The 26,949-nt window shown below is 38.8% G+C and overlaps 1 protein-coding gene across 1 annotated transcript in view; it reads right to left on the bottom strand.

Moving 5' to 3' along the window:
• The window catches only part of ntrk3a (neurotrophic tyrosine kinase, receptor, type 3a), a 207,904-nt gene that overhangs the window by 107,966 nt on the left and 72,989 nt on the right, over positions 1 to 26,949 (bottom strand). Inside the window, exon 4 of the mRNA XM_079414124.1 lies at positions 16,219 to 16,287. Coding sequence (XP_079270250.1) covers positions 16,219 to 16,287 — 69 coding nt within the window. The remainder of the gene's footprint in view (positions 1 to 16,218; positions 16,288 to 26,949) is intronic.

The following is a 26,949-nucleotide window of genomic DNA, read 5'->3' as shown; positions in this document are numbered from 1 at the left end:
AGTAGCACGCACAACATGAGCAGAATTTATACATAAATAATCATTAGATTGCGTTAGCGCATGTTCAGGGAGCTCTCAAGACATGCTGTGTAAATGTCAGCTATGCATTGTAGATGAGTTAGCCCATACGTACTAACTTAACTAACACTCTCCCTGGAAACACTTTTCCATTAAGAAGGAACCTGAAGGACGTGAAAGACAACATAATCCAGATTTAATGACCATTGAGAAATACACCTTCTGCAAGCTGACTTATTTCGGGACTGGTTTGATTTAGACTCGAAACAAAGGGAAGCAAGTAAGCAAATGCAAGGTTAAAGCCAGCGAGTGCAAGTGAAGTGTAGAGGGCAGCTGCGTACACCTGTAATGTTGCAGAGCACTTTGCCTTAAGACAAAATGGCCTGACAGAGCCAGGCTTTAACGCTAGGCCTGGATATAGACCGACATACCCATTCAGATTCATTATACGGTGGCAATGAAAGGTTAAGCAAGGTGATATGGCTCTGACGTGGTTCTCTACAGTTTCAAGCTGCTTGGGTCATGCATTCTGACATATCACAGTGGGCAGCAGTTTAAGCTCCAGCCATTGAGGTCCTAACCTGAGCGTCTAATGCTTTCAAAGGAGAGGATTCTATCCCCATGCATATGACTAAATTCAATTTGGGCCATATCGCTCCAGGTGAAAATGCAGATACAGTATGTCAGTGCATATGCTAGCCGCATTTACTTAAAATAAATATTATTAAAATATATACATAAAATAAATACACAACAATACAGTGTATAAACCCAAGCATGTAAGAATAAATAAAACAAAAATAAACATTTTAGCAGTCAATTCTATAAACCAAATTGGGTGTAAAATAAGTGACATCCAAAATATGCAATGTTGAGTGAGGGTCATTATGTTAAGAGCAGTGAATGTGAAAGAGAAAGTTCCCCATTCCAGCTTGTGCGTGTATGTGTGGTAACAGATCGAAGCCCACAACTGCTGGCAGGAAGACGGAGCCCCATGCAGCGGATATTAGGGTTCTCTCTGCAAGCTCTCATTACCATTCCTGTGATGCTCCGAGTCATTCTTACAGGGATTAAATGCAGGCTTTCCTGCATCGTTAGCCTGATCCCATATGAGGGGGGCATTGTTTAATCATATTATAATTAAAGTTTTAAGTCCCTCTAGTCATCACAACCTAATTATCAATCAAACAGGGTGTCACATACAATCACACGGTACCTGATGGAGGGCAGAAACAAAAGAAAAAAGTCAGACTGTTTGCTCAACTCTCCATTAAAAGACAATGAATGCCATTTCATGCCTAACTTTCTCAAACAAAACTGCTAATTAATTCTCCCGCAGACAAACTGTGGGGAAAAGTGAAGTGATATTTGTAGGGCTCTCACACCTTCGGCATCATTACCCTCACAATGTGGCTGCACTGACAGCTTCAAAGTATGGAAATCCACATTCGTCTCAATACATATGGATTTTCTGGATGTGCTCCAAACAGCAGGTATCATTTCCCGACCTGCACTTCTCCACCACATCGGGACTGACTCTATTACCGTTTACGCTGGCAGAAGGCAGTTTCCATTAAGCATCTTTGGTGTTTTTCATAAGCTCCAGATGGGAAGCTGTCAGCGGGTGGTGGGAGCGACGGGAGTGATAAAGACTCGTGATTGACCACAGCTCTAAATGACACACGTCAATATGGATTGGACGGGAGCGAAACATGCAGTGCTGCTCTGTCAGGCATGAGTAGTGTTTGCACAACAGAGAGCAGGCCAATGACAGAGATTGATGGTGGTCCGCCGTGACCCGAGAAAGCGTGAGTGACATTGAAATATGCCCACAAGTGGGCAGGGAAGTATGAGATTGTGTTAGCCAATGCCCTGGTGACATCAGATAACAACAGACATGCGGCTAACTTCTATTTTCTGGGATGGAAAACTCTGGAAATCTATCTATCTATCTATCTATCTATCTATCTATCTATCTATCTATCTATCTATCTATCTATCTATCTATCTATCTATCTATCTATCTATCTATATTACTGAATATAACTGTGGAAAAATATGGCTTGATTAATTATTGTAATTTAGTATTTTTTTTGTATTTTCATTTTAATATAAGCATTTTTAATGTACTTGATATGAACGACTTCACAATTAAAGAAGAAAAATTATTTGAAGCCATTTCAGTGCAATGAATGAAAGACAATTATATATATATATATATATCATGGACTGTTTTTGTTGTGTTTTTTGCTCCCCATGTGTTCCATGACCCAGTTTCTCCCTCATATTGATTGTTAATTTGATTCCAGGTGTGTCTCGTCTTTCTCCCTAATTATCCTATGTTTAAAAGCCCCGGTCCTTCAGTTAGTGTTTGTCGGTTCTTGTATGTCATTCCTTGTGTCTCCTATGCTCCCTGTGGATTATTAAAGACTCTATTTGTAAATTATCTGTGTCTCCACATTCCTTGCTACCGTGTTCCTGAGAAACGTGACAGAAGAACCGACCTACAAACAGTTACCTCTACGCCTACCCTCCGTTTTGTTTCCGTGTTTTCTCTCGGTGTTTTTCTTTCCGTTGTGCCCCATGGATCCCCTTGTCCGGCCCGAATGCTGGAGCAGCAGGACCGATCTCTCGAGGACCATACAAGACTGTTCCTGTTGTTAGCTAACGCCACCAGCCACCCGGACAACCATCCGAAGATAGTCCTCGAGAGGATTTTGCCGCCTTCGTGGAGTGGACTCTGGCGAGAAATGGATCGCCACTCACCATCTGCCCTGAGGATGATCTTGCCAGATCCGTTCCAGACCTAGTGCCCAGCCCACCATCTCCCCACTGCACGGAGTGCATGCCCGAGCCCACCGCTGACGGAGAGCCGGAGCACGCCGCGACCGACGAGCCATCGCTGCACGGAGCGACAGTGCTGAGGATCGCCGCGGAGCCAGAGCCGCTGATGACGTTAGTCAAGGTGCAAGAGCCGGCAATAGAGCCTGGCCACATGGGAGATTGCCGCGGACAGTGTGAGCACGGAGTGGAGCTCCGCCCCCTGCACCACGGCTAAGGGTGAGCTGACTATAGATCTGGGGCTGCTGGATGTTGAAGAAGATCTGATTGACTGGGAGATTGATCTGGAGATCGAACTGTCCCCTCTCCTCTCCGCCGCCGTTGGTCGGCCCCCTGGAGTCGGCGGCCATTCCTCCTCCATGGCTCCTCCCTCCATCGGCTCCACCGTGGGCCACCGTCATGGCTGCGGCCTGGGTCCAGCTGTGCTCCTCCCACTCCGGGTCCCTTCTGTCTCTTCCCTGGCTCCTCCCTCCCTGGTCTCTGTCTGCCGACCCCCTCCCAGGTGTCCGTCCTCCTCCTGAGCCTCCTCCTTAGTTCCCACCCGCCCCTCCCCTTTGGATGTTGAACATTGCTAATGTTCATACTGTATCACCCAGCCCTTCTAATCTGAACCACTCCCTCACATTATCTTTCTGCTCTGGTTACCCACAACCCTTTGCGTTCAGAATTCCATTGAAAATCAATTTTTCATAGAAATATACTGCCCCCATCAGTCCTGGATTAACATCTTGATATAAACCGCATTAAGCAAATTGTGAAGAATGGACACTGATATTGCAATAGATATATGGCACAGAAAGACTGAATAAATGTTTTCACTGTTTTAACGGAATTGCATTAAATATGTAACTAATCGCCGGGGGAAGTGGGAAGTAATAATCAATACAGGGGGACATCATTACCAGTGCATGAGCATTTTGCCAGGCATCAGTCATGCTCCTCTCTAGTTCTCTGCTGAGCTTATTATCTTCATCTTCTGAGTGATTACTTCAGGGTTAACAATCAATATAAAAGCATCATCCCTATTATTCCACACATAAAGCGCCAAACACCACGAGAGAGAGAAAGAGAAAAACAGAAGGCAAGAAAGAGGTAGCTTGTTTTTGCAACTTTGATTTTCAAAGCAATAAAAGCAGTCACAAACAGTCCCTTCTTTTATTTATATTTATTTATTTATATATATATATATATATATATATATATATATATATATATATATATATATATATATTTGTGTGTGTGTTTATCGCCAGTTAACTAATATTCTTCTTTTTTCTCCTGATCTTCTGATTTTCACTGGGGAAGCTTTCAGAGTGCAAGTACGCAGGTCTGTGTTCTTCAGAGCAGCATGTTACTTTAAATGACCCGGAAATTACTGAGAGATTTCTGTCAAGCATCTCTGTTTTCCTCTCACCCTTTCACTAGATAGTACACAAATGCTTGGCCTTGTCTCGATAGAGAGCACCGTGTTGGTTTGGTCTGACATCTGAAAAGACAGGATCACGTGTAGTCATTGTAACAGTTGGGGCCAGAGATCAACGCAAGAGACAAGAGTACCTCTATACCGCTAAATTCGCCCAGCTCGGTTTAAAAACTGTCAAAACACGTCCTTCACAGTCCAATCCTGCTGTTATAGTGTGAAAAATCACAGCTTTTGTGAGACATTTTGTTGAGTTTCCCATTAAATGCAGTATAGATATGTAGTTTTTTTCTTCTGTGATGCTAATTAGTATGTTTCATTTGTACGATGTTAAACAAGCCGTCTTTTTTAAAGCGTCACAAGTGCTGCCAGGTTCTGATAGGAATCAGAAACGTTTGTAGGAAGTAAAGGGAACTGTGAAAAATGGATTCTCAGCAATATTGCCAAGTTCTGTTTAACACTCCCAAGACTAATGAATATATGCATTTTAATATTTTTCCACATGCATAATGACTTAAGCATCCTTATAAACCGAGGATTAATTTACGATCTCCCTCCACAATGTGTCACCAGGCTTAACAGTTTTCTTCCAATCAGTAATCCCATTAAGTTGCAGACAAAAAAGACAAATAAGTATGTGCGCTGGTTCTTCGCCACCCTTTGCCGTGTCGTGTTTAACAGGGACTTAAATGTGAACCCGAGCCAGAATCCGTACCTGCACATTAAATTGCCATTGGTTGGATTGCTGGGAAAGGCTCCGTTCAGCGAATGGACACCACCTGCAGTGCAATCACTACTAAAACAGGCAGGCCGCGTCACCAGAGTTGAGGGAGGTCAGGTACCCTAAAAAAAAAACTTTCAAATCACCCAAATTATGACAACCATGGGCTTTCATCAAATTTTAGAACTATTTCTTCCAAAAACTGTCAGTGACTGATTTTGTTTTGTTTTTTTGTTTTTCTCCATAATAAAATAATAGTATATCTAAGATTTTATACATGACCAATGAATTTCAAAGGCAATCCAAGTGGAATTGTTTATTAGTAGTTTGTCAGGACTGTCAATTTACTACTTACAGGCTCACAAACTCGGTTGCAAAATATATTGCTGTGGACTTCAAGTTTATGTGCTATAGAAATAAAAAAAATTACATTGACTTGTGACAATGACTTTTGACTGATTTTAATTTGATTGATCAATCATAGCATGTAATTAATGAAATCATTTTTTTAAAAAGCAATATTTCTTCATTTTTAATGATATATAAAATTGTCATTTAAAGATTCATTTTAGATGATAGTCTGTTTATTTTTAGTAAGTTTATTTGCTATAGAAATAAATCATGTATTAACTTAAAAAACCCACTTTGTCACACAATACTTCATGATTTAATAATTTGCCACAATATATTTTAATTATCTTTATATGAAGAAAAATATTTAAATATGCATCTGACAGTAATTAATTTGATAAATCAATCATAATAACATGTAATGAATATAATTATTTAAAAAAGCAATCTCTACAATTTCTCTACAGACGTTTTATTTGTTAATGAAATTGGCACAAAGGTACAGTTATGTATTTATTTCATATTCTAATTCGATACTCTCATCAATTGTTTACATCACAATTTTTTATCCATGCAATTAAAGCCCACATAAGGTCATTCCTTCATCCTGGATAACAATTAGTTATATTATTGAGCTACCTTGGCTCATTGACAATGCTGGGCTTGTTAAATAATCTGATTTAACTGTTAACTAGTTTCCTGGCTGAAAGCCAAATTGCAGTGTTTTGTTTTGGTTCTTATTTTTTCATTTATTTCAGACAGCTGTAAATGTGGGAAATAAATACCTTAAAACAGACTCTCCCCGCAGCATGTTTACTGTCACTATTACTCTTAGTCCTTTTTTTTAACAGTGATGATCCTTCCAGCGATGAGCCAGACATGAAGTTCGTGTCTGCGGGAGCTGCTTTATACAGACGGATATTAGAGAAAGGTCAACAGAATAAAACGGATTGATGGCGCTCGCAGCTGCTAGCCGAGAGGCTGAAAGCGGCGGCTGAGTGACTGAGTCTGCGGACTGTGGCGAATACGCTTTTGTGCTTTGGCCGTAAATAGGCTTGTATCATATCATCATCCTCCGAGTGGGTACAGAAGATTTACCATTTGTCGCCTCACTCGCACTTGAAAGCGCTCAGAAACAAGGGGACAAGCTAAAGGTGCCAGATTCCGCACCGATAACCAGCTCCTGTATCTTCGGGTAAAGGTAAAAAGATGAAAACTGAGGTAAAACCAGCTGTTCTTAAATAGTTTTGTTGTTATTGAGTATGAGGGCATGTTACATCTTTGTTAGCATCTAGCTAATTTGACTATCTGCTATATAGTGACAGATGATTTTGCACCAAAATACAATATATTGCCAAAAATATTGGGTCACCCCCTTCTAACGAACAGGTTTGACTACTTTAGTAATTTCCATGAGTACAAATCTTAATGTTTAAGCACATAATGATATTCTAGGGAATTGTGTGCTTCTAATTTTATAGCAACAGTTTGGACAGGACCCTTTTCTATTCTCACATGACAATGCATCTTTGTATAAGGCACAGTTCAAAAATAAATCTGGTCTGCAAAAAGTCAAATCCTAATCCCAGCTGAACACCTCTGGTGTGACTTTAAATGCAGACCTTGAGCCAAAAACTCATCACCAAAGACCAATGACTTGTACATATGGGTACAGTCATTTTAGACAGAGATTGAAATACAATTTTTAAATACACTAACTATGCTTTCATCTTTGTTTTGGAAGTGCCTTTTTAAGGGGGTGTCACAATGTTTTTGCCCATATAGTGTATTTACAAGTCATTGGTGTTTGGTGATGAGTTTTTGGCTCAAGGTCTGCATTTAAAGTCAAACCAGAGGTGTTCAGTTGGGATCAGGACTTGGCTTTTTGCAGACCAGTCAAGTTGTTCCACACTGACTGAATCAATCATGTCTTTTTGAATCGTGCCTTATACACAGAGGCACTGTCATGTTAGAATAGAAAAGGGTCATGTCCAAACTGTTGCTATAAAATTAGAAGCACGCAATTCCCTAGAATATCATTATACGCTTAAACATTAAGATGTGTACTCATGGAAATTACTAAAGTAGTCAAACCTGTTCATTAGAAGGGGGTGACCCAATACTTTTGGCAATATAGTGTATATTAACACCAAAAGAGCATTTAGCATTGATTTTATCTTGCTGCCCATGGCTATTTGGATATGTAACCTACCAGTTGAGGTTGTTGTCTTTACAAGGATAAAACATTTAAAATGACAAACACTGTATACAGTGATTTAAAAAAAAACCACTCCTGCTAAACACGCTAATCTTGAAATGCTCAGTGAACAAGGGAGCTACAAAAACGTGCTAGGTTCCACATCGCTTAACCAGCTAAAAAGGTAAAAAAGATGAAAAATGAGGTTTAAACCAGCTGTTCTTAACTAGTTGTGTAGCTTTTGAGGGTGAGGGCATGTCACACAATCAGTCTATGTTATCATCTGGTTAAATTGATTAGCTGCTACCTAGTGACACCAAAATGATTTGCACCAAAATATATCAACACCAAAAGATAAGAGAGTTGTTTATTACTCATCTCTTGCTATTTTATTATTGGCATTTAGCATTGTTTTGATCTTGCTGCCCATGACTTTGGGGTCTGTAACCTACCTGTTTAGATGAGGTTGGGGTTACCTTTACAAGAAAAACATTTAAAATGACAAACACTATGTATACAGTGGTTTTTACAGGACTAATAAGAAAACACGCTAATCTTGAAAATGCTCAGAAAACAAGAGGGCTAGCTAAAGGTCAACTATGAAAAGATGAAAAACATGGTAAGGACAGCAGTTTTTAGCTAGTTTTGTACTTTTTGATGATGTGGCATGTCACATCTGTTAGCATCTGGCTAATCTGACTAGCAGCAACAAATTCATTTGTCGCATTTGTTAACAATTGATTTGGCACCAAAATACATAATTTTTTATTAATACTAAGACATATAAAATACTTTACTTCCTCTTGTTATGTTGCTGAATATGGTTTATTTCAATTTATTATTAGCATTGATTTTACCCTGCTGCCCATGACTGAATCCAATCAGACCTGACCCATTTTAGAAGGTTATCTTTATGAGACAAAAACATATAAAATGATGTACAACATGCATACAGCAGCCTACAAGGACTATGAACTCGCTAATCGTGTTGATCTGAGTTTTTAATATGTCGAGTTCCAGCCACATGACCAAATGAGATATTTGCTGCCTTGTTTTTGCCCGACGACTCTCAGTGTCAATACAAATCTGACAAAGAAAGAGATATCAAGCACTTGCTGTGAAAAATCAGCGGACATCTTTTAAAACAAAATCACCTCAAGGGCAAGTTGACAAACATCCAGGCATAATTCACGCTTGCCTTGAAATCGCAATCACTTAAAGAAAATAGCAAAAAAAGGGGATGGGAGTGAGGGGTTAAGGTATATCCTGTCAGAGAAATGTTCAATCTAACAATGACATCCCTGCTGCAGTTGAAGGCCTCAAACTCTTGCATTCTTATGTCAGAAAGTAGATCATTGAGAAAACAGAAAGCTACAGCGTTTCCTGATGTTCCTCTATGAGCTTATTTACGATGAATGCTTAATTGGATTTGTGGCAAATAAACATAGATGACACACTTGGCCTACATCCGCACCTCAGATTAGGCTACTCCACTGGCCTCTGCTGTGTTATCGTACAAAGCAGACTAATTATGGCCATTCACTCTGAACAATACGGTCTATGTGAAAGATCTGATTTCAGGCCACAATTTTCCTGCTGAATGCAGTTTTCACCATCTCACTCTGCATCTGTCTTGATTACTGCAGTCCTTACTGTTTCTCTTCATCCCTTTTGGGACAGCTAGTACCCGAGGAGAATGAAAATGTAAATTACTCTGAGTCGGATCCATCTTTTTAATGCAAGTCCAAAAAATACAGCTCTGAGGTGTAAAGTCGGCGCCAACTGTGCAATTTTTGCCACAATTTTGCCATCTAAGACAAATTTAAGGGATAGGAAACCAGTCTTTAATCAATCCTTTTATTTTCTAGTAAACCAAAGTTTTGTGATTTAAAGCTCATAACAAAGGATTGCACAAATTGTGCAAATGTTTTTAGCAACCACACACAATTCCTGAAAAACAGTTCTGAATGTGAAAACGCCACTCAATTTTATTCAGAAAATGAACAAATTAAGTCTGTAAATTGATTATGAATTAAATGAATTACATAATATGCCAATTAACTGAAATTAAATCAGTTAAATCAATATTCACTCAGAAAAGTGCCCAGTGAATGACCTCACATTCTTGCAGCTCAGAAACAAGAGGGCTAGCTAAAGGTGCTAGGATCCGCACCGCTAACCAGCAATCCTCAGGTAAAGGTAAAAAAGATGAAAAATTATATAAAGCTGTTATTATTAACAAATTCTGTAGTTTTTGAGGAGGAAGGCATGTCGCACAAACTGTCTATATTAGCATATGATAAGAAAAACACTCCTGCTAAACCTGCTAATGCTCAGAAACATGAGACTAGTCCCCTTTAATTTGTGACATGGGTCTCAATAAGAGGCATGGGTGATTGGCACATCCCCTCCATGCTACCTGCAGTGATAAGGAAGTTTTGGAGCGGCCTGGCTTAGCCGTATGGGTCATTCCACTATGTTATTATTACACCCTTGGTCCTGAGACACACACACACACACACACCGCCCCTCTCACCTCCCGGCCATCAAGAAGAAAAACTGACAGCAATTACATGTTTGAGCACATTCGCGCGTGGGTGCGGACAAACACTCGCATTCTCGCTAAGACGCTTTTGCAGGTGTTCGCATCAGTTCTTATAGAGTGACAGTGCTGGCACTGACTGAAGACATTATGTGTCATTCCCACAGCCTGCGTCTCAAATCTTGGCAGCACTGTGATGGGTACATCCGAGTCTTCCAAGAGTGCATATCAAAGTAAAGCACTAACGTGCTTAGACCATCATGCTAGTTATACAGGCCTTTGTGCACATAGTGCTGACTGCTTAATAGCATTGTATGTGCTTCATATACCAAAACCACATTTGAAATCACAGGTAGACATGCTTATTGCTTAAACAACAGGCCACTTCATGGAACAAAGCCGTAATCGAGGATTAGCTTCTCAGATATATAGAGTCAAATCCACAAATCCTTTCAGTCAAGTCTGTCATTGTTCAATTAAACTATTTCTCCTTTAAATATGTATATGTAAAATGATTTTTAAAGTGATATATATATATATATATATATATTATACACACACACGTGTATATATATTATACACACACAGACAATCTCCTGAACTCCAAACTGAATGTCAGAATGGGAAAGAAAGGTGATTTAAGCAATTTTGAGCGTGGCATGGTTGTTGGTGCCAGACGGGCCGGTCTGAGTATTTCACAATCTGCTCAGTTACTGGGATTTTCACGCACAACCATTTCTAGGGTTTACAAAGAATGGTGTGAAAAGGGAAAAACATCCAGTATGCGGCAGTCCTGTGGGTGAAAATGCCTTGTTGATGCTAGAGGTCAGAGGAGAATGGGCCGACTGATTCAAGCTGATAGAAGAGCAACTTTGACTGAAATAACCACTCGTTATAACCGAGGTATGCAGCAAAGCATTTGTGAAGCCACAACACGCACAACCTTGAGGCGGATGGGCTACAACAGCAGAAGACCCCACCGGGTACCACTCATCTCCACTACAAATAGGAAAAAGAGGCTACAATTTGCACGAGCTCACCAAAATTGGATGGTTGAAGACTGGAAAAATGTTGCCTGGTCTGATGAGTCTCGATTTCTGTTGAGACATTCAGATGGTAGAGTCAGAATTTGGCGTAAACAGAATGAGAACATGGATCCATCATGCCTTGTTACCACTGTGCAGGCTGGTGGTGGTGGTGTAATGGTGTGGGTGATGTTTTCTTGGCACACTTTAGGCCCCTTAGTGCCAATTGGGCATCGTTTAAATGCCACGGCCTACCTGAGCATTGTTTCTGACCATGTCCATCCCTTTATGACCACCATGTACCCATCCTCTGATGGCTACTTCCAGCAGGATAATGCACCATGTCACAAAGCTCGAATCATTTCAAATTGGTTTCTTGAACATGACAGTGAGTTCACTGTACTAAAATGGCCCCCACAGTCACCAGATCTCAACCCAATAGAGCATCTTTGGGATGTGGTGGAACGGGAGCTTCGTGCCCTGGATGTGCATCCCACAAATCTCCATCAACTGCAAGATGCTATCCTATCAATATGGGCCAACATTTCTAAAGAATGCTTTCAGCACCTTGTTGAATCAATGCCACGTAGAATTAAGGCAGTTCTGAAGGCGAAAGGGGGTCAAACACAGTATTAGTATGGTGTTCCTAATAATCCTTTAGGTGAGTGTATATGGAGTTCATTTGCAAAAACAGATAACTCCGTTTTTAACAATTCTTAAAAATCATGTTTTTTTCATTGTGCATTCCAATTAAACTCAATGAAACTACAGTTATTTCTTTTTTGACTATGTTAAAAAATACCTTAAAACAGCTAATTAACACAATAAAACACAATAAAAACATGATTTTTGAAACTTTAAATTGGGTTTTTGCAAATAAACTTCACACATATACATATATATATATATACACATACATATACATACATATACATACACATATATATATATATATATATATATATATATATATATACACATATATATATATATATATATATATATATATATATATATATATATATACACATATATATATATATATATATATATATATATATATATATATATATATATATATATACATACACATACATACATATGGAGAGAATGCATTTAAATAATACACATTTTTATTATTTAATAATAATATATATAATGTGTTGTAATATTGTATTTTTATAATATTTTATAACATTTGAAAATTGTTATTATCCTAAAATAAAATATTACATCAGAACAATATAATGTGTTAAAAATAAATGTCTATTATATTTCATTATTATAGAATTATTTATATAATTTATAAACCTACTATAAACCATAGACAGATCGATTGACAGACAGACAGATAGTTTTAATCATATAACTAAAATGATTTTAATCAATTTAAAACCATAAATAAAAAGTTTTTATCCAGAATGATCCAATTTCATATTATACTGACAAAGATTAAATACAACTAAGAGAGGCACAAAGAGAGCACAAAACATCCCGTCTTTTAAAGAATGATGATTTTGGCTCCATGCTGGTCGGAGAACAGGAAGCGTCTTTCAGTTTATCTGTTTTTAATCAACAGATGTGTCCCCAAGTGTAGCTGTCTGTCACAGGCTGATAATAGAAGCTCTCAAAGTGCATCAACACAATGATCAGAAATCAAGTAAAATCACATCATCACAGGGGGTTTCATGTGTGTGGGTTATTTTCTTTCTCATCCTGGAGATTCATGGTAAAATTTAGTGAAGAAGAAAAAAAGTAGGTCTGCTCGATTATGGTATAAATCATAAATCACATTCATTATGTCAGTATTGTAATCAGGATTATGAGTAGGCCACATGACCAAAACTTTATACGAGTGATTTATTTAAAGATATATTTCAAATATATATTTTCTGTAAATAAGGTTGCTATGACATCTACATTTTAGAGACGAAACTAAAAATTTATTGAAAATAATTAAACTGTCAACGGACAATTAGAAAAAAACAATATATATACAATGAAGCAAACAGTGATTTAAACATTGTGTGGGGAGTCTAAAGTATTCAGTTAATAGCCTACTACAGAAATTTAATAATCAAATGTAAAATAAAACAGCATAGTCTTCACTTTTTTTTTTTTTTGCTATTAAAGCTACAAAAGTCCTTCTGTCAAGAGCAGGGAGGGATTTTCTCTTTGACTTTTGTTGTTTGATTAATGTTAAATGTAGGGTAGGTGATTTCAGAAAGGCTAGCTACTGTATAGCAATCAAGCTTTGAAAGCATAAGATCCCACCCTCCCAGCGAATCACTCTCCAAAACCACGCCTCCTCCAAAACACACCAACACACACAGGTAGACCAGAGGCTAACCAGCGACACACTGACATGGTGTTGTTGGAAGGTTGAATGCAATGCTGTCAGATTCCCTCATATCTCATTCACTACTGAGAAAACTTTACAGTACAAAGCGCATAATAAAAAAATAATGCCTTCCATTCTCACTTAATCTGCAACAGCGTAATGGAACACACTGATGGCGTATCATGTCTGCGTGAACAGGGTGCGCAGAGGTATGCAAATACATACGTTGACAAGCAAGTAGGACAGCGAATCATAATGTTCGGACCGAAAAATCTGATTGGTCGAACATTTTATTTGCCTACACCTTTCACCTTGCAGCACTTTCAACCAGCATAACTAAAAAAGTTTTTTGAACCAAGTCACCTATACCCTGCCTTAAAGCACTGAGTCGGCAGCATTAATATTAGACTGCTGTCACTCTAAGAGCCGCACGGATCCAATTTACTGTTACACACTTATATTCTTTCTCAACTATTTACGTTCACTGAAGACATAACCAATGAAGGTTTACGTGAAAATAATCACCAAGCACCACATTTTGACATATTTTTGTGTGTATTTGAATTTTAGGCATGCACGCTAAGCTAAAAGATGACTTTACATGTCCGTTTTCTGTTCCGTCTCAGCATGCACTTGAATGCTGAGGCTTGAATGCTGAGACAACTTGCACTTGAAAAACATGAATAAATCTTATAAACTTTTATAAATCAAGGACGCCCCATTTTGATTTGCACGTGAAATTGTGCTTTTATGGAAATAACAGACACAACAAGTAGCCTCCAAAATATGTCTGTTTAATAGAGGGATTAGACTGCACAAAACCAATGAGAAATGAAAACATCAGGAGGCTTACAGATGGCATTTTTGCTAGTATTACGCAACAGTGCACATATGGAATATGGTTGTGTTTTCCCTTTAGAGAGGGTGTCCCACAATCATCATCGCTTCATGGCTCTGGTATTACCCATATGACCTGCGTTATGTCACATGAAATTCATTTACCCTCAGTCTAATCACATGATAAGCGCAGCTGTGAACACTAGGAAATTTGTCATTTCTGTGTGACCTGCAGAATATGAAGGACCCAAAAAGGAGACTAAATATCATAATATGATGTTAACCGCACATTTAAATTCTAAATAAGCTCATATTTAACCAAAGTGTCACTAGATACTTGACTCGACAAATATGCTAACTAGAGCGCCATGTCTTGGATGCAGCTAAAATTAGGATAGTTACCCACTAAGATGGAAAGTACATGGCCGCATGCTTTTGTTAGCACTTTTCTTTTTCTAAGGACAACACATGTTCAATATCTCTCAGGAAATCCAAAAGTACTCCTCTCCTTGGAGTATCTCCAAAGGACGTGCTAACCCTGCTGAGAAGATGGGCCACCTCAGAGGAGCTGTCCTGCTTCCCTGGCTTAAAATATCACGTTTAGTCACGCGCACACGAACACACCGAGACACAGATGCCTGTATGGATAAAGCCCTATGCACTCAGCTGATTGGTGTTTGCATGTTGGACAGAACTGTGATGGCACCTCCAACATAATTATGAAATTGCTTTACATGATTTGCGATAATCCTGAGACAAGAGCACTACGAATGGCTACCACTGCCAAATGACTCTTTTCGCACACCAAATAAACATTAACACGTTCAAATCTGCTAAACCAATTATTTAAAGTTCATTATATAGAGGATAGTGCAAAGACAGAGTCTACACTGGAAGCGTACAATGCACACCACATCATATAACATCAACTATAAATCATCTTGTACAAAGTTGTGCTAATACAATACTAACAATACTGTGTATGAAATTATTTTGAAACAATGTTATTTTAGTGTCATTGAGATGCTATTAAAGTTGAATTATTAATTTAATTCTATTAAAGAATTAATATTCTAATATCAGTTTTTATATTATAAACTATTTCATTTTCTGTTTTCATTTTAATTTCAAAGTTGTAGTAATTCTTGTTCTATGTTTTAGCCATTTTAGTATTTTTTTATGTATACACGCATGTCTGTATACTTGTTTGTTTTTTTTACTTCAGTTTTAGTTACTTTAGTACATAAAGTTTGAATAAATTAAATAACTTTTGATGGTTTTGATTTTAGTTTCAATTTCATTTTAATTTGCTATAATAAACAACAAACAACAACAGACAACATCCAAAAGCCAAAACATTAATAAATAACCATTATATCATTATAAAAACCCAACAGTGCAAAATTGTATGTGGCATTTTGAAATCATCAGGTTTTGACATTCAATGTAAATTCAATGTAAATTCAATTCATGTTTATTTGTTATCGTTGCAAAGCAGCTTTATAGAAAATTTTAATTTCTGTATTACATTTAAGAGTAGCTTATCAGTGGTGACTATGTCAAGGTGATGTCCATATGGCAGATATGTACAGAGAAAATCATCCAGTTAGTTAATGACTTTTAAACCATTAAACTTATAGAATTTTTTTTTTTTAAGTTTTATATGTTGGTTCAAGGTTGGCATCATCTGAAGTCCTCCTATGAATACTGACATGATGCAGAGATGCGAAACTAGCATAAAGGATGGGTTTAAAACATTTATGGACTGACAAAATAACATTTAATGCACAAGCAAGGCTTATATTCGCTATTCGCATATGATGTTAGATATGAAATTCAACCCTGCCGAGTGTCCATGCGCCAGTTAACCACAGAAAAAAATCAATAACGGCTTGAGAATATAAAGAAAAAAACATTGAACTTACAGCTCGAAAAGTTGGAGATTCTGAAAGAGTTGCCATGAAAGAGTTGTCAGAGGGTTCCCGGACAAGTTTCTGCAGAGGAGAAAAAAAAAAGAGAGAGAGAGTTTAATGATTTAACACTGACTATTTGCGACAAGGTGATAAAGAAAACACAGGGGAGGCAAACAACGGCAGTGCAGCGACCGGCCCAAAGTTAAGGGAATAAGTGCAGCGGTACGGTACCTTGCAGCCCCGCAAATCCAATAAACAGAGACTTGGTCATTTTCAAGACAACAAATAATCAAGTCCAAGTCCAGTAACTACTACAGTGGGTTGAAAGGTATTACGTGTACAAACTCGTTCAAGTTTTCACCAAAGGTCTTATTAAGGTTTGGAGTTAAACTAAAAGTAGACACCTTTTCTCTTGCATACTTACAGTACATGCACAAATACACACGGCCTTGTGGGACGGCAGCAAGCAATGCCTCTCCTGGGACTGAAGCAAAAACCCTGGAGCCTCACTAACAGGCCTTCATTATCAATATTTATTGAATACTTCAGATCACTTAATACCCCAACACTGACCCGCTCAGATCCTATCAGGAGCAGTTGACAGATAATCAATGTGCCCAGATGCATTCTTTCGCCCCAGTGCCGCCCAGGGGACCGAAGCCTGCTGGCTGGCCATCCCTGACCCATTCCTTCACCTGCATTTTATTACTGACAGCAAAACAAAAGATCATTACAGCTAACCAGAACAACTGTACGGAGAACAATAGGAGTCGAGCCCTATCAGCCTACATGCAGATCTGGGCCTGTATGACCTGAGATAACCAAGTTCAATTTATGGCACATGTAAAGTCAACATGAAATCAAAATTAATATTTTTTACTTATGTTATTGTACACAATTTAGCAAGTGTAGCTACACTGGTTCTTTGAAATAATAGCAATGCTTCATACAGATGTCCGTCAGCTGTTTATTTTGTCTCTCTCTTCAGCAAACATTGCAGACACCGTGACAACTACAAAAAATAAAGTTTAAATATGAAATATCCATCTTACAGTCCAGTGTTCACAGATATGCAAGTCCAGACTTGTCAGCATAACAGGCATATGGTACAAACAATAAAACTTGTTACATTTTCCATGTCACTACATCAAACATAACATAGCATAACAACATAACATAAAAGTTACCGTGTGCCACAGTCAATTCTGGTTATGTCATCCATCACTTCACAAATAAAACAGAAATCAGACTTAATTCTAAACATAAACATTATTTTAAGGAAGTACATTTTTATCAGATTTTTAAAATCACGTTTACATAATTTATCAACTTTTATACAAAGGATGAATTAACCTACATAAACATTTTACCTTGAATTTATGAATTTCTCATAAATAAATAAAAAATAAACCTCTCATATGGACAGCTATAGGAAGGAAGCATTAAAACAACAAAAGTTGACAGATAAGACTTTTAAACTGTAAAAGTGTTTTATATATATACACATATATGTGTATAATATACACACACACACACACACACACATATATATACACATACACATATATACACACACATACATACATTATATATATATATATATATATATATATATATATATATATATATATATATATAAACACACACACACACACACACACACACATACATACATACATACACACATATATATATATATACATATATATATATATATATATATATATATATATATATATATATATATAATAATATTTAAAAATAACTGTTTTACTGTATTTTTATCTAAGACATGCAGCCTTGGTGACTTTCGTTTCTATATAAAAAATAAATAAAGAAAAAAAAATTAATTTAAAAGTTTTGACCTTATATAGTGCATTTATAAAAACAACCCAAGTAAATTTCTCATTAAATACGGTTTCATTCAAAAAAATTGTCAAATTATGAAAAGCAAAAGGGTTTGTAAATACTGTTGCTAAATAAACAATAGACTACTTTATACATTTTAACTACATTATTTTTCCCTTAAGTTCATTTATAAATAAATATATAAACAGTATTTGGCACCAACACTAAAATGTACCAGCAGACAAAATTATGAACCAAAAGGAGATTTCACAGCAATGCCATAGAATAAAATTTTTTGTTTGCCCTAAGAAAGAAACTAACAATCTTTTCCACTACAAATGATTTGTTTGTACTTAGAATAGCTCCATTTATTATAAAGTTTCTTCATGAGAAGAAAAATCATTAGAGAAGGTTAGACAAAATGGTTTACATGACCATTATCTACTTTTTTTCTGACCCTTACTACTGTGTTTTTAAGATATCAATACAGTATAAATGACCTCCGTTATGATTGGCAATGCACCTCTTGGCAATGCATAATGCAAATGTGGATGTTAATATGTTAATCCGTTAATAACTCTGATATCATACCATGATAATAGCAGCTTAGTTTCAATAAATGCTCAAGAGAAATAATAATAATAATAATAATAATAATAATAAGCCAGAATGCCCTATATAATAATGATAATTAATAGGGATGCACGATATTATCGGACTGATATCGAAATCGGCCGATAATGACTTTAAATGTAAATATCGGCATCGGCCTGACATGCAAAAATATGCCGATATGTCTTGCCGATAAGGGGAAGGGGTTAACTCGCATGTGCTCAGGGTGTGCTAGCGATTAGATCACGTCAGCAATGTGGCTCATTCTTGAAGCAAAGTTTTGTCTGAATGATGAATAGATTGACTGTTTTGGATCGCTGCATTTAATGTGTGAAGGCATGTACAGAATGACGCGTTCGGTGTGGGATAGAGTAAACAGTTATAGCACAAGCAGGGGCAGCAGTGACAGCCTCCCCCAGGTCCTAATGCCCGTTCTGTAAGGAGTTTTAATCTGTAGGGGGCGCTGTTGGCCTACTTCTAATTAAATTAAAAGTAAAATAGCCTACACAAATAACATTTAGACTGTGTTTCTGATTAAATAAAGTAGTAATTGATGTAATAAAATAAGTATGTTTTGATTTAATGGTCAGAAGCTATAGCTTACATGAAAAAAAAAAAAAATCACAAACATGACACATGTAAATTAAATAATTTTATATATACTGATTTATTCATTAATGTGTAACATTTTATTTTTTAAACAAATCATGAGCTCTAAAAGATTTTTTTAAATTTTTACAACTCTTTTGTTTTAGACCATCTACAAATGTTAAATCTTAAAATAAAATATTAGGGTTAACACTGCATCTTTCTGGGGGAAAAAATGCAGCGATTGATATAGTTGATTTATTTTCAAAGCTTAAATGTACTGTTAAAAAAACCTTTATTATTTTTTATTTAATTCTAATAAATAAGTTCTTGTTAAAAACTAACCAAAATTAATAATATTTTGCCTATAATTTCTGCACAGGAGAGACTTGGTGTTGTTTCCAGACAAAAGGAAATATATCGGTATCGGCATCGATATCGGCCAAAATGAGTTGAAAAATATCGGCATATTGAATATCGGCAGAATTCCAATATCGTGCATCCCTAATAATTAATAATAATAATTAATAATAATTATTTATTTATTTTATTTCCCTTTTTTCTGCAGTTAACATATGTCTGAACAGTTCTACAAATTTGTCAACTTTGTTTAGCAACCTCAACATGCTTATTTTTGTAACTAATAAAGTCATAATAGGAAAAAAACAGAGCTTAAAGGGCCCTTTTGGCATATCATGGCTGTAAACAATGTGTGCTTCCTGGAGAGTTCTTGAAAGGTACCAAGCAAAACGAAAACACCCACTTGTTGGATATGTCGCTTCAACATGCTAATGTGCCTAATCTGAATCCGTTTAGCGGGTCCCTAGTGTTGCGCATAAGGAATCTCCAGCAGCAAAAAATAATTAAATAAAATAATTAAATAAATAAAATAAAAACGTGCTTGCTGCTCTGACTTGTTGCCATAGCAACTTCAGCCTGTGAATCCTCACACTTTCTTTTCTCCTCATTTCCTGTGTCGCAGGATGAGAGGCAGGAACTAGCTAACCAGTGACGGAGAGCGTCCTGACACACACCGCAGACAAGAGAAGGTGGTGAGTGGGAAAGAGACAAACAAAATAACCTTCGGTTCCTCAAACGAAAGTTTCTCGGTAACGCGCCCACTCCTGCTCCGCTTGCCCTCGCCATTCTAATCACCTCATTAAATTGATAATGAGATTATTAAGGTGGCCTCCACAGGGACACACAAGGGCTCCATATTTTGGTAGGGACATTATTATTCTTAGCACACAATAGAAGAGTTAATCTGGACAGTGGGCTGTAAAGGAAGGGTCTGGGGGATCAGGATGACTAAACTTGAAGTGCTGTCCGTCAAGGCTTGATTCCTGCTAGACCCTCACACAATAACAAATCTGCAATGGAAAAATTACTTTCAAGGACTTCAACAGCTGGGGGAACTGGACAATGAAAAACAGAAGATTCTGAATATTGCACATTGATGAAGCAGTTAGCCAGTCTGACTTATTAAGAGAGCTATAATAGATTTTAATGTTTTTAAAAACAGAAAAAGTTGAGGAGAGAGAGATAATAAATAAAAAAACATTATAGGCATTGCTAAATATAAAATACTAAATACAAAATATTTTAAATAATCAATTAATTTTAATATTCCCAAAACCTGCCAGAAAGACAAGTAAATAATATGATGTGATTTTCAAATTGCATAATTACCTGAAAACTCAACACTTTTACCAAAGTTATTGTGTTAAAAAATATAATTACAATAATAATAATAATAATAATAATAATAATAATAATGTTATTGTTATTATTATTATTATTATTTTATTATTTATGAATAAGAAATGTACGTTTATCAATAACTACAATCCAACATTTGGTTTTGCTGAAAAACAAACAAACAAATAAATAAATATTTTTATAATATAACAATAATAATTTATATAAATATACTAATAAAGTTGTATTATTATTATTAAATAATGACTTCAAAATAAATATGATTACAATATAAGAAAATGCTTCAATAATACAAAATAATAATCACAGTACAGTATTTCTGTAACAGGGCTGCTGTTAATATGACATTGATAAAATAGATAAAAAATGAAAATGAGAGAAAAAAATGAAAAATAGAGAAGCAAAAAGAACGTCTCAGGTTACGTATGTAACCATGGTTCCCTGAGAGTAGGGAATGAGACACTGCGTCCTCTAAGGGGTCGCTACGGGGAACGCCTCGGCGTGACCGGTGTCTTGAAGCATATATCTAATCACGACAATAACATTGGCCGGTGACAGCCTATGACGTCACTACTGGCGCGGCCACAGTATAAAGGGGCGCCGGAAAAATACGTCATTCACTTCTTTGTCTGAAACTTGCGTCCGAAGCCTGGCACCGAACCTAGAGGACACAGTGTCTCGTTCCCTACTCTCAGGGAACCATGGTTACATAGGTGACCTGAGACGTTCCTTTTTGGGGGAATTTTGAATTGCATCCTCTAGGGGTTACTATGGGGAACGGAATACCCACGCCACCATGCTGGGGGGAGTGCAAGCCAAGCACAAAAGGCAAGCACTAAGTACCAACTCTACCCGGCTAAGGGAGTTGCCCCTGGGTCGGTACGACGGCTGTCAGTGACATCATCCCCTTCGGCCAAAGGCCTGAGCTGCATACCCCAGAACTTACCTGTTAGGGGCCGAGCCTCCTGGACCCAGGGTAGAGCTCAAAGCCTTGGAATCAGAAGAAGAGATTCCTTTAAGGGGATACGACCAAGCGCTTAGGATAGTAACTAAGTCTTGGCCTGTCACCCAGGGGCTACTGAGAGCTCGCTGAAGGAACTGTCCCAACAGATCCTTGGTAGCAACACCCTGTTCAAGCCCAGAAATATTGGCAGAAATAGGTAGAGTGGGGCCCAAGGCGAAACCGGGCTAAACCAACCCAAAGAAAGGGCATGAAGCAGCAGCACGTAATCCATACCGTACAGGATTTTAGAAAGAACGCAAAACACTTGATGTGCGCACTTACCATAACATGGATTTGAACACCATTCTAGGGAGCAAAGCGAGCAACTTAACAGGGAGACAGAGAGAGGCCTAACAACCTGAAGTTGCTGACTCACAGAGCTCTGGGGAGTGTAGAACTCAACTCTCAGTATGAGAGGGAACTCAGACACTCAGGGAGGGTTAGCTTGATCGTAAGAGACCCTCGGAGTGAGGGGAGCACTGCCGAACACACCATGAGATCAGCCTAAGGGGAAGGGCGGTCCTGACCCAATGCCATGACTGCACGGTGGATCCCACAGAGCAGAGAATCCAATTCTCAGGATGAGAGAGAAACACAGATGCTCGAAAGGGAGCAGCATGCTCATAGGTGACCCTCTATGGTGAGGGGAGCAATGCTAGCTCGACCAACAAGCAGAGGCCGCAGAATCACAGAGCTCCGGGGAGTGGAGAATCTAACTCTCAGAATGAGAGGGAACTCAGACACTCAGGAGGGAGCGGTATGCTCATAGGTGACCCTCTATATTGAGGGGAGCAATGTTAAATGACAGAGCTCTGGAGAGCAGAGAACCCAACTCTCAGCATGAGAGGGAACTCAGACGCTCAGAAAGGACTGGCATGCTCATAGGTGACCCTCTAAGTGAGCATAGCACTGCTAGCTCGACCAACAAGGAGAGCAACCTAACAGGGAGGCAAAAGAGGCCTAGCAACCTGAGGCTACTGAATGGCAGAGCTCTGTGAAGTGGAGAACGCAACTCTCAGTATGAGAGGGAACTCAGTCGCTCAGAAGGGAGAGGCATGCTCATAGGCGACCCTCTAAATGAGGTGAGCAATGCTAGCTCAACCAACAGTGAATCACAAGAGGTCTGTGGAGCGGAGAACAAGACTCTCAGAATGAGATGGAACTCAGACGCTTCAGAAGGGAGTGGCATGCTCATAGGTGACCCTCTATAGTGAGGGGAGCAATGCTAGCTCGACCAACAAGGAGAGCAACCTAACAGGGAGGCAAAGAGGGGCCTAACAACCTGAGGCCGCTGAATCACAGAGCTCCGGGGAGCGGAGAACCTAACTCTCAACATGAGAGGGAACTCAGATGCTCAGAAGGGAGCGGCATGCTCATAGGTTACCCTCTAAGTGAGGGGAGCAATGCTAGCTCGACCAACAAGGAGAGCAACCTAACAGGGAGGCAAAGAGGGGCCTAACAACCTGAGGCCGCTGAATCACAGAGCTCCGGGGAGCGGAGAACCTAACTCTCAGCATGAGAGGGAACTCAGATGCTCAGAAGGGAGCGGCATGCTCATAGGTGACCCTCTAAGTAAGGGGAGCACTGCAAGCTCGACCAACAAGGACAGCAACCTAACAGGGAGGCAGAGAGGAGCCTAACAACCTGAAGTTGCTGCTCAACAGAGCTCCAGGGAAAGCAGGACCCAGTGAGAGGAGTCCTCAGACCCTCGACCGGGAGTGGCAAGCTCAAAAGTAACCTCTAGGTGAGGAGAGCATAGCCAGGCCTGACCAACAGGGTAACTCATCAGGGAGGCAGCAAGCGGCCAACTTCCTGGTGTCACTGCCATAGGGCTCATAAAGAACCTCCCGCAGTGAGGTTTTGGAGCACTGCCATGTTCAGAGCGGTGCTCTCAGCCCTCGGGCTGAGGCTGTCCCTACGACACAAACTGGGAACAGGAGGTGCATAGCTAGCTCTCGCAATGAGGGGAGCACACCCTGGCTCAACCAGAAGGCAGTGCCAGAATAAAAGGACAGTCCAGCTGCACCCAAAGGGAGACTGTCATCTGTTAGTAGGCGAACTAGAGAGTTGAACGCGCTTGCTCTTCACCACACACACAACACGCGAGTCGCGTGAAAACTGCGGGTATCAGAGCGTGCTTATCCCTCACAAGAAAAAAGCAATGAATGCAACGAGCGCATTCAACTCCCTTGAGAGCTGAACGCGCTTGCTCTTCACCACACACACACACACAACCCGCAAGCCGTATGAAACTGCTGGTATCAGAACAAAGCCTCCATGCGAGAGAACATGCACTCCTAGTCGTGCTTAGCTTCTGCTAACATAAACAAACGGTCAGTGAAGACGAAGAAGAGAATGATGTATTTTCCCGGCGCCCCTTTATACTGTGGCCGCGCCGGGTAGCGACGTCATAGGCTGTGCCCGGCCAATGTTATTGTCGTGATTAGAAGATATATGCTTCAAGACACCGGTTACGCCGAGGCATTCCCCATAGCGACCCCTAGAGGACGCAGTTCGAAGTTCCCTCGAAAAGGGAACACTGATGAAAAATCTTGTTTAATATTTAGTTAACAAAAATCTTCTGAAGGTTAAGCACCTTCTTTCACTGACCAAAATTAATAAATAAAAATAAATAAGAGATTCAGTTCAGGCTCTATTTTGTTGTCTATTCATGGAGAATCCCATTTATTCAGAAGCAGAAATATTCACCTCTGCATTCATGTTTTTATTCTCATAAATTGTAATTCAATGAGAATAAGACATAGATTTCCAAAGAAAGGAAAATAATCACACACACCGTTAGTTTGAAAATAGAGCACAATAAACAAAGATGTGTGTGAACCATCTTACTCCCTTGAGGGAGTTTAGCTCCCAAATAAACCCTTTCAAATCATCACAGACTATCAATTACGGTAATGACTTTCAGAGAGGAACGAGGCTTGGGTGATTGGCAAATGAGATCAGGAGCATCTTTAAACGTTTCCTGTTAGCCGGATAACAGCTCTACGTGTATATGTTTACACGCCTACGTGTACTTGATGCGCATGTAAAGGCGGAGGGGGTCTCACCGTGTGCCCTTGCATATGAATGATGTCATTACTGTGTCATCTATTTGGAGTCAGGCGCATGTGGGACGTGGGAAGGAGGGTTAAGGGCCTTATTGAGACAGATCATTCACCCGCATTAGCATAGAGAGAGGGGAATTTTTGAGTCCCTCTGAAAGCTTCATTAGCTCCTAACCAGACATTCTACTCGCCAAGCACACGCTTCCATGCACTCGTTTCTGCTGTTCTCGGGTGTGTGACGTCAACCTCGGTGACGGCGATGATGACAAACACGTCAACAGAAGCGCACGACATGAAGGCCTTTTCATGAAGCACCGCAAACACATGAAAGCCGACTCGAGCTTCACTCATCTGCAGCATAGCAAAGCTGCCCAAACTGCTGTCCACGTTCAGGAAGTGTCCTTTTCAAAGGTCATACTTCGTTAAAGTCAGAAGAAATGTCAGCTAAAATTGGATTTAGAGAAGAGGCAATAAAAAAATAAATAATCAAATCACACATCAAACGTGACACGCAACCTAAATACAAAGGTTGAGATTGTTATTAAAGATGGAAATACACAATATATTTCTGAGAGTACGTTCAGAAAGCCAACTTAACAGGTGATATTTACCCTGATAGCATTCCTATGTTAAATGGACAGTGTCTGTAACACTGTAAGATGCTAAGAAAAATGAGCTAAGCTAATATGCTAATTATTATTATTATTATTATTATTATTGAATGTGTTAGATACTAAAGACAAGATTAGACACTTAATGAACAAGAGTACCCAAAAATAGCTTAGATGCTAAGCTACCAACTGCTGTAGGCCTACATAAACATTAGCTAAAATAGCTTTTAGATAATCTACAATAAAAGCTGCATGGCTAAAATAGCTTGTTATATTTAAAACGCATGAAAATAATCATGATCTGTACAAAATAAGCAAACAAAACAAAACAAAAAACATTCATAATTCAACAGAAATCTATGTTGACTATGATAAGGAAAGATTTACAACTGAAAAACTAGAAATTCTACCACCTAGCTACATAGAAATGTACCCTTCAACCCTGTTACCCAAATTCATCTATGAAAAAATATCAAAATACACTTAGTTGCAAACTAGCCGGCCCCAATATGTTAATTTAGCCTAAATTTGTTACCATAGGCTGAGGTAAAAGTTTACTACTTTAGCAATGCTACAGCTCACTCAGAATATAAAGGAATAAAATAATATATGTCCCACTGCACAAACCTCAGTAATTAAATTCCAAATCTCTGATTAACACCTCAATTAAATGAGAGCATCTTTTTGTAGATGGAAAAGGGAGCAGACAATGAAATGCAGCAAAAAGCCACATTATTTTACATCGTTTTCTGCACGCATATCGCCATGGCACAGCTGTGTCTAATTAGCCACGATATTCACGACATCTGCGCGTCCGTGAACGGCCACGCCGTGGTTTTGGAATATATGCACGTGCCGACGTATAAGCCTCACAATGAAATGACAGAGAGCTGCACTCTCAATGCCCGAAAGCATTTGGTGAGCTGCTCTGGGATGGCAGCGCCTCATCAATAATACACGCCAAAGGAGTCACAGTGAAGGCAAGGGCTAAACGGCCATAAAATGGCAATTAGATACATAGCCTGCAGTCGCGGGTAAGGTAACTATGCATGAAGGGGTAACCGAGGGCCGGGGGCAGGCCCTGAGCTTCCCTCAGCCAGCCAGCGGACCATGGGAAAGGCTTTTTCTACCTGTAAACAACAGACAACAGGTGTCACTCCCTCAGGAGGAGAGTGTTATCTGCGGAATGCCGTAGATGCTAGACAGGCACCAGAACGGTCTTGGCAGTCCTGATGAGAAAACATCTTTTATATCAGACACCTGCGAGGCAGTAATTGCCGCTGTGGAGTTCTTGCGA

This window comes from Barbus barbus, assembly GCF_936440315.1.
Source record: "Barbus barbus genome assembly, chromosome: 50".
NCBI lineage: Eukaryota > Metazoa > Chordata > Actinopteri > Cypriniformes > Cyprinidae > Barbus > Barbus barbus.
Note: the sequence above shows the minus strand (reverse complement) of the source record. Positions and strands in the feature narration are given on the sequence as shown.